The 13,103-nt window shown below is 37.0% G+C and overlaps 1 protein-coding gene across 2 annotated transcripts; it reads right to left on the bottom strand.

Moving 5' to 3' along the window:
* Window positions 1-239: 239 nt before the first annotated feature.
* Window positions 240-7,472, bottom strand: LOC147851105 (oxysterol-binding protein-related protein 1A-like). Of its 2 annotated transcripts, none has more exons than XM_087335990.1 (10): window positions 6,299-7,472; window positions 5,012-5,371; window positions 4,162-4,255; window positions 3,646-4,082; window positions 3,400-3,555; window positions 2,135-2,302; window positions 1,820-1,960; window positions 1,126-1,356; window positions 883-996; window positions 240-589 (listed from the first exon to the last, which is right to left on the bottom strand). In XM_087335990.1, the coding sequence occupies exons 1-10, from the start codon at window positions 6,989-6,991 to the stop codon at window positions 416-418; spliced, it is 2,568 nt and encodes an 855-aa protein (XP_087192116.1). In that variant the 5' UTR covers window positions 6,992-7,472; the 3' UTR covers window positions 240-415. The 2 variants fall into 2 exon arrangements, with proteins under 2 accessions (XP_087192116.1, XP_087192115.1); XM_087335989.1 differs by having other exon boundaries at window positions 3,646-4,085.
* Between the last annotated feature and the right edge of the window lie 5,631 nt (window positions 7,473-13,103).

Consider the following 13,103-nt stretch of genomic DNA (forward strand, 5'->3'; position numbering starts at 1 on the left):
TAAGGCACCATCGTGATGTTAAGGAACAAATATATGGAAAGTGTGTTTGAAGTACAATATTATAAGCATTACAAGCATTCCAACACTAGTGCACTATCCCATGTGGATAAAACTAATAGCATACATAACTTATCCTCAGCAAATAGTTTGTAGATTAAAATCTTTGGAAGTTCCTTTAGCATGAAAAAAAGGAAAAATAGATACCAAAATTAACCATTTGAAAGGGGCAACACAATTGATGTGGTATGCCACATGCACGGGTTCAATCCCGGACAGATTTATTAATGTAAAAATTATCATGTATTGGAATACAATGAAAGAGAGCATATATTTCCGACTTCCCTCAATGATTAACTGAAATTAACCAATGGAATTCAACTGTCGGTAATACAAATGATCATTTCTACCTTTTAATCTATTGTTTATCTTGTGGTATTTCAGGCAAGCCAGGGCCAAAAATATCTGGACAAAGAGACCAATTTCCTTCATTCCTTGCCTCCCAATAACCACCCACATATCTATAGGTGTCTTCGCCCTTGCCCTTGTGAAACCAGCGAGGTTGCCATCCTGTTTCTTGCAGTTTCCGAGCCTACAAAAAGAAAGACGAAACTTTTGCTCATGGACTCAACACAACCTGCTATGAGTATTCACGTAATCATACACTGAATAACTGATCAATTCATAAATTGCTCATAACACATACCAATAAAAAAGTCAAAACTAAATATTTTTTCCATTTTCCTAACCATGCGTTGTTTCTCTTCTAGCCGTAACTTCTCTTCATGCATGTAATCATACACTGAATAACTACTCATATCATAAACTTCTCATTACACGAACCCATAAGAAAGTCAAAAGCTAAATATTTTCTATTTTTCTAACCATGCGTTGTTTCTCTTCTAGCCGTAACTTCTCTTTATACGCCTCTTCATATTCACCATTTTCTAAATGACGTTGATCAGGTCGCAGCCTTGAATCTGTTGGAGGCAATTTCTCCTGGAAGGACGTTCATTCATTTATTCAGCATTCTAGGATAATTCTATAGGTATGATATTTCCAAAATGCATGACAAAGCATTACAGAAAAAACTATATGTAGTATACGAAAGAAAATTCCATGATGTACCTTTAGTCCTGGAGTAAGTTCGTTAAGTGTTATCGCAAAAGATGTCAAATTGTATCGTGTGGCAAACTGTGATGCCACATTACGCTCCCATAGTAGGACTGCTTCACCCATGGGATCGTAACCTTTGGGTTTTGTAGCTAGATCACCATTTATATAATACATGCTTTCATCCCACTTTCCAATCAGTGATGCTAGCTTTTGTCCACTCTTATCATGAACGAAGCCCTGAACCTGTCAAAACAACCAATAACATATTTGTTCATTCTTCCGACATGGACCAGTGTGGACTGTGTTAAATCGCTATGGTTGAGAGAAAGAATTTAGAAATATAAGATAATAAAATTCAGATGTTTTATGTTATCTATTGGGTTTTTATAGATGGTCATTACTGTACCATAAAGAAAGGTTTACCTGCAAAGATGACAGAATTGACTCATAACAGCAATACCCATTTTAGAAGATCTTAAGAGGACAGATACCTCCATCATACATCTTAACATTCCAAACATACAATAATTCGCTTTTGGGCATGTTCACTACTTTGCATTGCTTAGCAATATAACAAGCTATAACTATTTATCTTTCCATTGCATAAACAAGCATACTCGGATATTTATCACATACAAGTCATGGAGTTCGCACAATGTCAATTAACAAATAAATTAATTTTAAGTGATGGATTATCAGGAAGCACCTGGTGAGGATTTCGGTCAATGATTGACTGCTCTTTAAACTTAAGCTTACAACTAAGTTCCCGATTCCCCTGGATGCGCATTGTGCCATAATGATCACAGTATAGCTTGCCGAGAATAAGATTGTAGATTGTTGTGGTCACCTGCAGCCACAAATGTTCATGTTCCACAGTGTTACTGTTTCGTACATGATGCTAGCAATCATGAGCTTGACATACCCTTTTCATTTTTTAAAATATACTTAGGATCAAAAAATTATACTAATATTTCAAAAACAAACTTAATCTAGAATGAGGGGACAAGAATTTCACGCAAACCTTGCTCCATTGGAAGATTTCACCATCATCAAACTCCAATGTCAGAACGCCAACCGGATCCAATTGTATAGATTGACCCCAAAACTTACTTTTCACAGTGCTGTCACCACAAAATTTCCAGCCTCTTCCCTCACAGTAGCAAGCAACAATCATTGGATGATGGCTCACCTATAAAATTATGTATGAAAGAGAATGGAGATGCCCTCAAATTTGTCCAGAATTATAGAGAACATCTACCAATTATCATATTCAATGACCAACATTTTACACCAAACATGCATAACTCAGAAATGGCATTGATCATAAATAAATTGGACCCAATTGAAGTCAGTTATGTATTTTTTGAGGTTTCACGGGAATTTGGACGATCAATTACAGAATAGAGTGGGTTCAATTGTACTATTTACATCTTTACTGTTTCCCCCTTCTTGCCAATTGAATGGATAAATACTTCCCAAACATGGGGAGTATGACGAATTGACTTCATAATTAGGTCCTTCCTCACTTATCTAGGAGATGTATGTTGCATCCACTAGAAAGGTAAATATGTCACTCTCCACCAAGAGAGGTAAATATGCCAAAAATCAGAATAAATGACATTACAGTTATAGAGCCCTCCTCTTACATGGATGTGGCCATATACATTTTTCATAGAGGTGAGTCAAATCATCCACAGCTCCTATTCATCTGTCATGGCTGATGGATTGTTGAAGATGGATTGGCATCAAAACACATACATATGGGTATGGAAGTATGTTACCAGGCATTAGATTCAAACATATGTGACCGCATATACCATATGTAGTTTTGGGCAGGCATAATTACCATATAGTAAGCAATGATTCCTGAGGTTCCAATAATATCACTCTTCCTTCCGTGATAAAAGAATCTGCTTGACCAGCAGTCATCCAGCATTTCTTAACAATACTTGGTTTACTATCTCTGTATCACAAGTGAATGTTTCTCTACTTGACCCTAGAGTTAAGATTATTCCATACTCCAACATAAATAAGTCTCTACTTCAACATCTTGTGAATCAAGATTAAGAACTCTAGAAAATTAAATGTCAATGGCATAATCCTGCACGAATTTCTCAAACAATGTTTGTATATCAGAAACATGCCCTGAATACAATTGTTTATTATAAGTTTGAAGCAATTATTCTCCTACAACTAAGTATTCAACCATCATAACAAAAGTTTTAAAAAAAAAGATTTTCATTATCTGAAAACCTAGGAATCTTGAAATATGTAAATCAATCATACCTTCTCTGAACAAAAGCGTAAACCCTTATCCGGAAACTCTGCCTCATATGTCTCACCCAGAAGTGGATTAAAAGGCTTACAAATCCTTCCTTCAGTAGATGAATATCCAGAGACTGCAAATGCAGCAACATGCAGCAACCTCATTAGAGAATTACCCTGCAATGATGAGAACAAACGCAAAAGGATGAGCTTTACCAAGCTGTCGTACCTCTTTATTTTAAAATATAAAAGAGGGTGTAGAAATACCCGCTTTCCCCATTCAGAAGCTCGATCAAGAAGGTAAGAATACTCAAGATCTTCAAAGCATTTTTGCAAAGAGGAAATTGGTTCGTTAAAGCACACAGGAAGACACACTTTGGTTAGATCCGTACCAATATTGCCTTTGATCAATGACCACAAACTGGCTCGTTTTTCCACTTCCTTTGGCTCGGGTAAGCTTTTACGCCTCTTAACATGAGGATAGTTAAAACCAATAAGATCCATCCCAGGGTCCGTGCTGGCCTTTTTAGCCTTTGGAGATGTCTCTTCAGACTCGGATGTACTTGCAAAAGAATCTCCAAGGTTGTTGTGCCTGCGATATGCAAGGAATTCCTTTGTGTCAAAGAATACATCATCCTCCTCATCAGACTCTCCATCGACACCGTCATGCTTCTCGATGTCTTCATCCGATTCACTTGCACTTCCTTCTGTAATAGTAAAACTGATTGTTAACAATCTAAACAACACATATTTCAAGAAGATATTTCTAATTCCATAACCTACCACAATCTTTTGCTTGCAATTCCCTCGAGTAGTCGCTTTGCCCATGCTTTTGGCTTTCATCAACAACAGTATTCTCCAGCTCTACCTTCTCAGCCTGTACCAGATAACAATATATGTATATATTATTACCATATGAACTTACAAATATAGAACAAAATTAGTTCAAAACACAAAATACACAAAAAAAATCATCCCAAAGAGTATACATTGCATCAACAATGGCATCCATATCATGGATAAGATGCCATGGCATCCCTAGGCATATTTACAGATCCAAGGATAAGGCCAGAGTTTACATGTCAACATTCATATCAAATACATAGTGAGCGCCCTTATGGTAATGGATATAACAACATTCATATCACATCCTTATGGTAATGGATATAGATAAAATGCGAAAAATCATCATAATAATAAAAGTATCTGTGATGTACACAATTATGTATAAGCAAACTATATGCATATGTCCACAAACAAAAAAGAGTCAATATAGGAAAAGAAAGGTAAAAACAATGCAAATTGAACACTCAACTCAGTTGCATGCTAGTTCTAACTTCCACTTGTTTTTAAGCACCTTTGAAACTATTTGAATCTTTCAAATGTAAATGAAAACAGGATGGTTTGTTATACATGAAGCATTTAGATAAAATGGAGCAGCCAAAAAGAAGAGAACCATGATGTTATTTTGAGATATTAGACCAATTTTCTTATACTTTTTACAGTTCCATAACATACAAATTTCCCCATCCATTTATATTTAGGAAGTTCATAAGGATCCTTATATTTTTACCCTGGAGGGAAGCACAGCATGACAAAAAGAAAAGTGAGAAGAATGAGGCAGTATCTGCACCTCAAGCAACCTTAACCGGTCAATCAATGTGATGTGATTTTGTTGCAAGGCTTTTAATTGTTCCTGAAGCTCCATAAACTCGGACATCATTATCTCTTCGCAATCTTCCACCAACTTTCTACTTAAACCCACTTCTGTTAGATGAGATCTCAACTTGGTAGTGGAAATGGTGATTTCCTCAAATGGTAATATCAAGCCATGGGCAATAGGTATCTTCGGAAAGAGATCCTTTGCTGCCTGAAGAGAATCTAACCACACACTCCGATCTTCTCTATTCTCTGCTCGAAGATGCAATGTTTTTGTGCCAGTGAATATATATAACTTCTTATCATCTGATTTGCTTTTACGAATGGAAGAAATCTGAAAAAGCAGAATAAGTAAAGCTTCATAGAAGATGAACCAAGAAAACGACTACTCCATGGAAGATGCTATTTATTAATGAGCTGGATACAGTTCTGTCTAATTTGATATGGAAAAAGAAATTCGGTTGCATTGCTGATAAGGTTAACTTAAAGCGAGAAATGACTACTTTCTTACTACATGAATCCAGTCACAATGAGTTGCTTCAGTTGAATAAGATGGCATCCCAATGCATCAGTTACTTTAATTTATGAATCATAATGTTAAGTCGCGTCAAGTCATTGATTGACTTATTTAATGCAGAAGCAGAAGATTTAAAACAATAAAGAGTCAAGCTTAACAAAAGAGAGAACAAGAGAAGATGTGTCCAAAGAAAATACTCGTGTATTGAATCAAAATGTTCTGTACAGAGCTGAGACATGTTATGAGAAGAATTCACTTAAAGGGCAGAATGAGCAAGCGACTGAAAGAGGGGAGCCCCTGTCTATAGGAGCAGCACAGAATAGAGGGAACACAAAAAGACAACGGGTAAACATAACACCCAGCAAACATTTGATTATGCAAAACATGGGAAGGCAATCTCATATGACTTGTGAAAGAATTAAGAAATACAGAACTTAGAATCAGGCCATACGCCGGGCCAGCAAGAAACCAAAATCTACCATTATATGTTTACATTGGCTAGTCCCCCATCTAAGGATATGCACTCATTTAATGCAATGACGTTAATTCAAGTGACATTGTTTGTTTGAAATACTAAGTGAATTAGGTTAAGTCACAAGGCATTGTTTGCTTGAGTACATGAATGTTGAAGTTACATCACAAAAAGGCATTAGTTGTTTTATCTAACACATTAATCATGCGGTTAAAATTGAAAGGACAAAATGAATGTTATTAAGCAATAATACATGAATCTGGCTTACACACCTTCAAATGCAGCTCCCCAGATATCTTTGGATGTGAATCGTCATTGTTAGCATTCCTACACTTTTTCATATACCGAAGAGACTCATCTCCAACGACCCGGAATCCTTTTTGCCCTTCCTTCACCATGATCTTACCATGCCCATGTACCTTATAATAGGATAAGACTCCATCCTGCAAGACAAACCATCTTGGCCTCCATCCTTTGCCGAAATTAACCCATTTATACAAAAGTCCAGCTGCATTCGACCCAACAGTACATGTCATTGCGATCAAGGAGGAATCCCTCCGACTCTCCTTGCTTTCATGGAAGTGAGAAGAAGGCAAGGAAGCTCGAACTGAAGCATCAATTGTGTGGGTAGATTTCAATTCTTTAACTTCTTTGAGATCTTTAAGCTTTCCATTAGAGGATGAGTGGCTAGGGGAACGACGAAGAGTGAAATGATCGACAACTGAGGTCCTTGGGAAAACCTTGGTAATGGATCCTCCTTCAGATGATGAGTCAGTGACTGTGTGAATCCGAGACACGAATGATCGTGAAGGCAAGGAGGAGGAGGAGGAGGATGTCAAAGGTGATGTTTTTGAATGTGAGGCTGGAGGCAGAGGAGGAGGAGAATGGCTTATATTAGATTCTTCACCTCCTCCTCCGCCTCCTCCATCCCTAGGTATGGGAGCAATGCAACAAAGAGGATGCATTCAATCTGGAACGATATCTCGCCCAAAAGCAAATCAAACCAAAAAATCCTTTCAGCTTACTGTTACAGATGTTTCAAATCTTCCCTATTCCTGAACCTTCGTAGATTCATTCGAAGGTTCGCCCAAATCTTCGACAATCTACATGAAGATCCACTCGTATGCACCCCATCCAAGGGTTCAGGGACCCCGCCGACAGGAGGTGTAAAAATGTTTTAGCAGAGGAAAGATGGATTCCTCGAAAGAGAAAAAAAAATCATTCTGGGAGTTCATAAGACGTGATTCTTTATAGATATGGTCTCCTTTCTAACACCTTCTTCTTCTTCTTCTTCTTCTTCTTCTTCTTGTTACTCTTCTTCTTCTTCTTCTTCTTCTTCTTTGAAATGAAAACGAAGAAAAAGCAACAAATAGAGAAATACCTCAGAATCAGAGGATGTGGATCTGCAGAGAGAAATTGATGGGTTCTGCTTTCGTTCTTCCTTCCTGAAGAAGACGAGCAGAAGAAGAGTTTTTCCTTCTGTTTTCTTACTTTTCCTTTTTTTCCTTTTTTCTTTTTCTTTCTTTTCTTTTTTTCTTTTTCTTTTTTTTTTCCTTTTTCCTGTCTCATTTTTTCCATTTACACATTAATTCCATATATTTATTTCTTAATTAACTTTTCTGTACATATATATGTATTTCTTTACTGATTAATTTCTATATATTTATTTATTAATCGACATATATACATATGTATGTGTGTTATTGATTGATTAATTAGCTTCTTCTTTTTTCTTATTTATTTATTTATTTATTTATTTCTATACCTTTATTAATTAGTAGCTGATGCATTTATTTATCAGTTAATTTTCACATATTTATCTATTAATTAGTTTCTATTCACCTTCCTATCTAATTAATTTCTGTAATATTTTGTTTTATTTTTTTGTTTATTAATTTTAACACTTAATTCCATACATATATCTGTGCTTGTGTGTTTGTTTTTTACCCAAAAAATATTCTTCTTTGTTTTTTAATCTTTTGTTTATTGTTTTGTTTTTTTTAAATCTCATCTCTACAAAGCTTAGCTTTCCTAAACATGTATTAAGAGAAATTTACAAAAATAGCCTATAGTATTTCTTTTCATTCATCTTTATTATTTTTTACTACCCCATCACCCAATGTCAAAACAGTTTCTAGAGAATTCCTATCAAAATAGCTTTCATCGTATCGATGTCTTCAGCAGTTATGATCGTGACATGCTCATATTTCCCTCCGCTTATAAGCTATCTACGGAATCGGTACCGATCATATGACTTCATTAGCATGTATTCTAGAAGCATGGCATCTGACAATATACCGTATCGTGTGTTGCAGTTAGTGAATACCTTGTGTTGTGTTGAGCTACCCGACAGTTCCTTCTAGGCATGTCTTTTTTTAACATCTGAGCAGGTGAGGAGTGTTGTTAACAAAGACATAGGACAAAACATTCCCCCCTTGTGTAACCAAAATACTCCTTATGCCAACAATTGAGAAGCCAACCTTGGGTGCTCGATGGTTCACGTGGATTCATTTGGGGTTGCATTATTAGTCACGTGTCTTTCTTCCTAGATTTCAGTTTCTATTACAATGAATTCGTAATAGTATGGAAATGTTGAACTATCTCGATATCACATAACCACATACGTCATTCTTTGCATGATTGGCCTTTAGCCCCATGACCTTCCTCTAAACTAACCTTGCTTTAACCGATTCGTTTGAATTTGAATGTTGTTTATTTGCAACATGTTTAGGTTTTCTACCATTAGTAATAATCACTCATTTGTTCAAGATATTGTAAGTCTACTTCTCCGTCTTCCTTGCATGTATAAACCTCATCAAGTATACAACGTGGTAACAATTGTACATCGCACTTCTTGATTGAATATGTGTGTGCAAGGAATATTTCTCCCACCTACTTTCTAACGCACTACTTTTCTCCATGAGGCATTTTGTATGTCAACATTCATTGCGGGTTTTCACCCATGAATTGTATACAGCCAACCTAATAGTCCCATAGCTCAAAGAATTAAGGTGAACCATGATGAGGCGCACTCCACGAATGTCGTGTGAGAGAGAATGATCCTAAATCACCCCTTTGAGATTTCTCCACAAACTCTCTCTCGTGTTTGTTCCTATCCCTAATTGTCAAGGCTCTTCATCATCGCAGGTAAGTGTTTCAAGGATACGAGACTTTAGAATGTTGTCATGAATATTGTCTTTCACTACGGATCCTCACGTGCTCGGGTGAAACCATCAGTATTCTTGACAAAGGGATCATTGAATCAAGGAAATACATACATGAATTCATAAGCGAGAACGTGGACAATGGAAGAAATATATAGGTTGTAAATAGTATTAGAATTGTTTATATACAAATAGTGATAGTAGGGTAGTTACTAGAACCCAAATAGTATATTCTAATAATTGCAAACCCCCCCCCCCAAACATTAATTGCCCATATTCATACTTTTCTCCCATTGCTTAAGCTAGTATTGTTTTCTTTTCTCTCTAGCACTTTAAGTATTTTGCTTGAGAGTCCATTACAAGAAGTCAAGTAATACACTCAACACACATGGCGATCTAAAAGAGTAATGTTTTCATGGTGTTTTTTTATCCTAGGTCAACGAGGTCATATTAATATATTGTAATGTTTACAATTGTGGGTAATGTGCACACATGAGGTCTACTTAGAATGTCATATGTGACCTTAAACCACATTGTTTTAGTACTAGTTCACATTGTGTGTCTATAGAAACATGGCAACTTTAATGCCAAGAGGGAATAACAATTTCAAGTAGTTCCAACAATTTCATGATGGCAGATTTCACCATTTCTTCGAGTGTTGGCGTACATTGGGCATCCCTAATGAGGTGCTCATTCCCTTTTGGAAGGGTCTCTGGCGTCTCCACATGCCGGAAAAGATAAAGTTTTTTTGGTGGCAAATCGGTCATAATGTGGTTCCCGTTGGCGAATGGCTAGGTAAACCTGGCGGCCCGTTAGGCTGCCCACTTTGCCATTCACCTATTGAGACTCAAAGGCATTGTCTATGGGATTACCCTCAAACTCAAAAGGTATGGGATAGAGTGACTCGCCTCCTTGCGGCATGTGAAGTGGAAGGAACAACATCGTGGAGTGTTGTGGCATGGCTTGATCACTTCGTTGATAGGTGGACGGACGCCTTCAATGCGGATAGTTGGTGCTACGTATGCATGAGAGGCAAAATCGCCAAGATTAGATTTGAGAGAGCCTTGCAGTCTGCATCCCCTAGGTTCCCGGACATTTGGATGTTGATTGCAGGCTTCACCTTGTGGTATGTATGGAAAGCGCATTGCTTAAAGGTCTTTCCGGATCTGGTGTGGCCCTTGGAGGAAGTGATCATGGACATATGGTTTGCGCTTATCAAATGCAGTCCGCATCCCCTAGGTTCCCGAACATTTGGATGTTGATTACAGGCTTCACCTTGTGGTATGTATGGAAAGCGCGTTGCCTAAAGGTCTTTCCGGATCTGGTGCAGCCCCTGGAGGAAGTGATCATGGACATATGGTTTGCGCTTATCAGATGCCTGCGAGGGCAATTGGATGAGGTTTGCAGCCATTCCACTGACCGTTTGCGCTTTTGGCAGGAATGGCGGAACACGCCTATGGTGACACAAGGAGGAAGTGGCCCGAGGTGGAACTACCAGCCCCCACATTGGTTGTTTCCGTCTCACTTACCACCCTCCCTTCGCTGTCGACCCCAGGAGTTGTCTCGTACTAGCCATCTCTGAAGGGCATCGTTTTTAGCTATAGGTACTTACATTAAGTAGTTAGTTTGAAAGGCGATGTAACTAGTCTCATTTTCTTAAACTTGATCGGAGGGAGATTCCCCAATCTATGTATAAGCCTCCTTTGTATAGTCTCTTTGTAATAATCCTTCCTAACTAATGGGAAAGTAGCTTCATTTTGGAAGAAAAAAAAAAGTAGTTCCAACAAATGTGCAAATTATGGCATTCATCTTATTCAATATGGGTTGTAACTAAATAATTTGTTCTTTTTAAGGAATTTCTTACTTATACCGCACATGTTTAATGTTTCCATAAACCCATGTCAAGTTTTAGAAGGTATTGATTAGTAAGCAGAAGCACGACATGGAACATGAGCCTAGATGGACTCTATCTTATCTATCTCAAGACTTTGAATTTCAAGAAATATGGTTTAATTTATCTTTGGCGGCCCATGAATTCTTGGCCCAAACTAGTTTTCAATCATTTCTCTATTTATGATATATTATGATTGTCCAAGTTTTACGAACATGAATCTCTCCCCTAGGGCTTTGTATTGTCATTTTGTTTTAATATAGACATACTTTTATGATAATTTAGATAAACTAATTCAACTATTGTAATGGCAGGGTAAGCTGACTCATGTGAGAGCAAGGTGCATGTAAAAATCTTGGAGATATGGTGTACAAACATGTGTAGTTCTTGTATAGACACATCAAATCAACTATGGATGTGCGCACAATGGAGTCGGTTGGTATACTCCTTTATCCAACACAACTTTTGGATTTCTTATGATTTTATAATACCAAGGTGTATCTCTTTTAAAAAAAAAAAAAGGTTCCTATAAAGCAAAATTGTGAAAGTTGCCAAATCAACCTTCATGTTAGCCTATGTATTTGTTACAGTACTCGATGACGTTCATGAAACAAAAATATCTCTCTCAAGATGGAAGTACACCATATAACCCAATATTGAAGATAGTTAAACACAACCTTACATGGTGGGGAGAGTAGAGTTGTAACACCCTCAATGAAAACTCATGAAAAAGGTGATAATATGATCCCAACTAATGATGTACAATATTGGGACATAACCACCCAATTTGTTACGAGCATAATTGTATAAACCCCAGTCCTCTAACTTTAAGGTTAGAAGGAATATTCTAATTCATAAGGAATGAAGGCTAAAGATTGAGTTATTCCAATGCTTGACCACTCAGAATAAAGTAGTCAAGTGTGAAATAGACAAGGGCTTAGGGTTTAAGCATAAATAAGAAGGTTTGCTACCTTCATGAAGGGGATCATCTTTATTGCTTTTTATAGAGACTTTGAATGAGTGGCAAAGCTTTAGCTACAAACGCTTGCTCCTCTTGCTTCAAAGGAAGGTACATTCCACGTCGGAACTCGGTAGTATGGGACAATGATGGATATTTCTATCACATTCGTTAGGGGTGGTCAGGTGGTCTAGCACCAGTTTTCGTTATTTTCTCCTTAATTTTGCTAAATGTCAATTAAGATTCTTACACAAATGGCTCTAGCAATTAGGCATGTAATGAACATGTGTTTGGCACCTACATCAACCAATATACAAAAAAACATAAACCATCTAAATCATGTCTTCATTTTTAAGTCATTATCAAACACAATCCCCCACCATTGCACACTAAACAAACACCTTCAAATGGAATTGAGGATGAGATTACCATCATGCATAAAAAACTAAGCACCTCCATATTACACATTGGGTAATGTGCCATGTATCTGAGATTGTCTTCACTAACCAAGCTATGCCCTCAACCAACTTATGGTACATATCATTGGCGTGCATTATAAATTTCAAATTTTAACTATCAAGTGACCAGTTCCATGGCTCCTCTACCACCAACTTTAGAATAAGTGTCGCTAGAATAGGTAATCACAATATGGATTGCCAAATATATCGACCATGTCCAAGAGGTATATGAAATCTAGTTCACACTGTATGGGACAACTACAATTTGTTTGCATGACCCTAAATGAGTATTTTCCATAGTTACCAAGCCAAAATTTGTTATTCAATAGAACATTGACTTTACACCTTCTTTTCCATCCCAATGAATGTAATAGTTCCGACATGATTACCTATAGTGGTGATGTTATATTTTTTGCACATAGGGGGTTTGCTAGTTGAACAATTTCAAATTCTGTTGCCAAGAGAACAATAATTGTTGAGCCATAATATATATTGACCAAGAATTATTCAGAACATGCCACCACAAAGTTGTAATTCTCATTTTCCCATGGTACTATCAACCTTTTCCACAAACTCATAATTTATCTCTACCAAGGTTGACATACC

This window comes from Azolla caroliniana, unplaced genomic scaffold, assembly GCF_043228905.1.
Source record: "Azolla caroliniana isolate FFs.n. ecotype wild unplaced genomic scaffold, voAzoCaro1.0.p SCAF_20, whole genome shotgun sequence".
NCBI classification, from domain to species: Eukaryota; Viridiplantae; Streptophyta; class Polypodiopsida; order Salviniales; family Salviniaceae; genus Azolla; species Azolla caroliniana.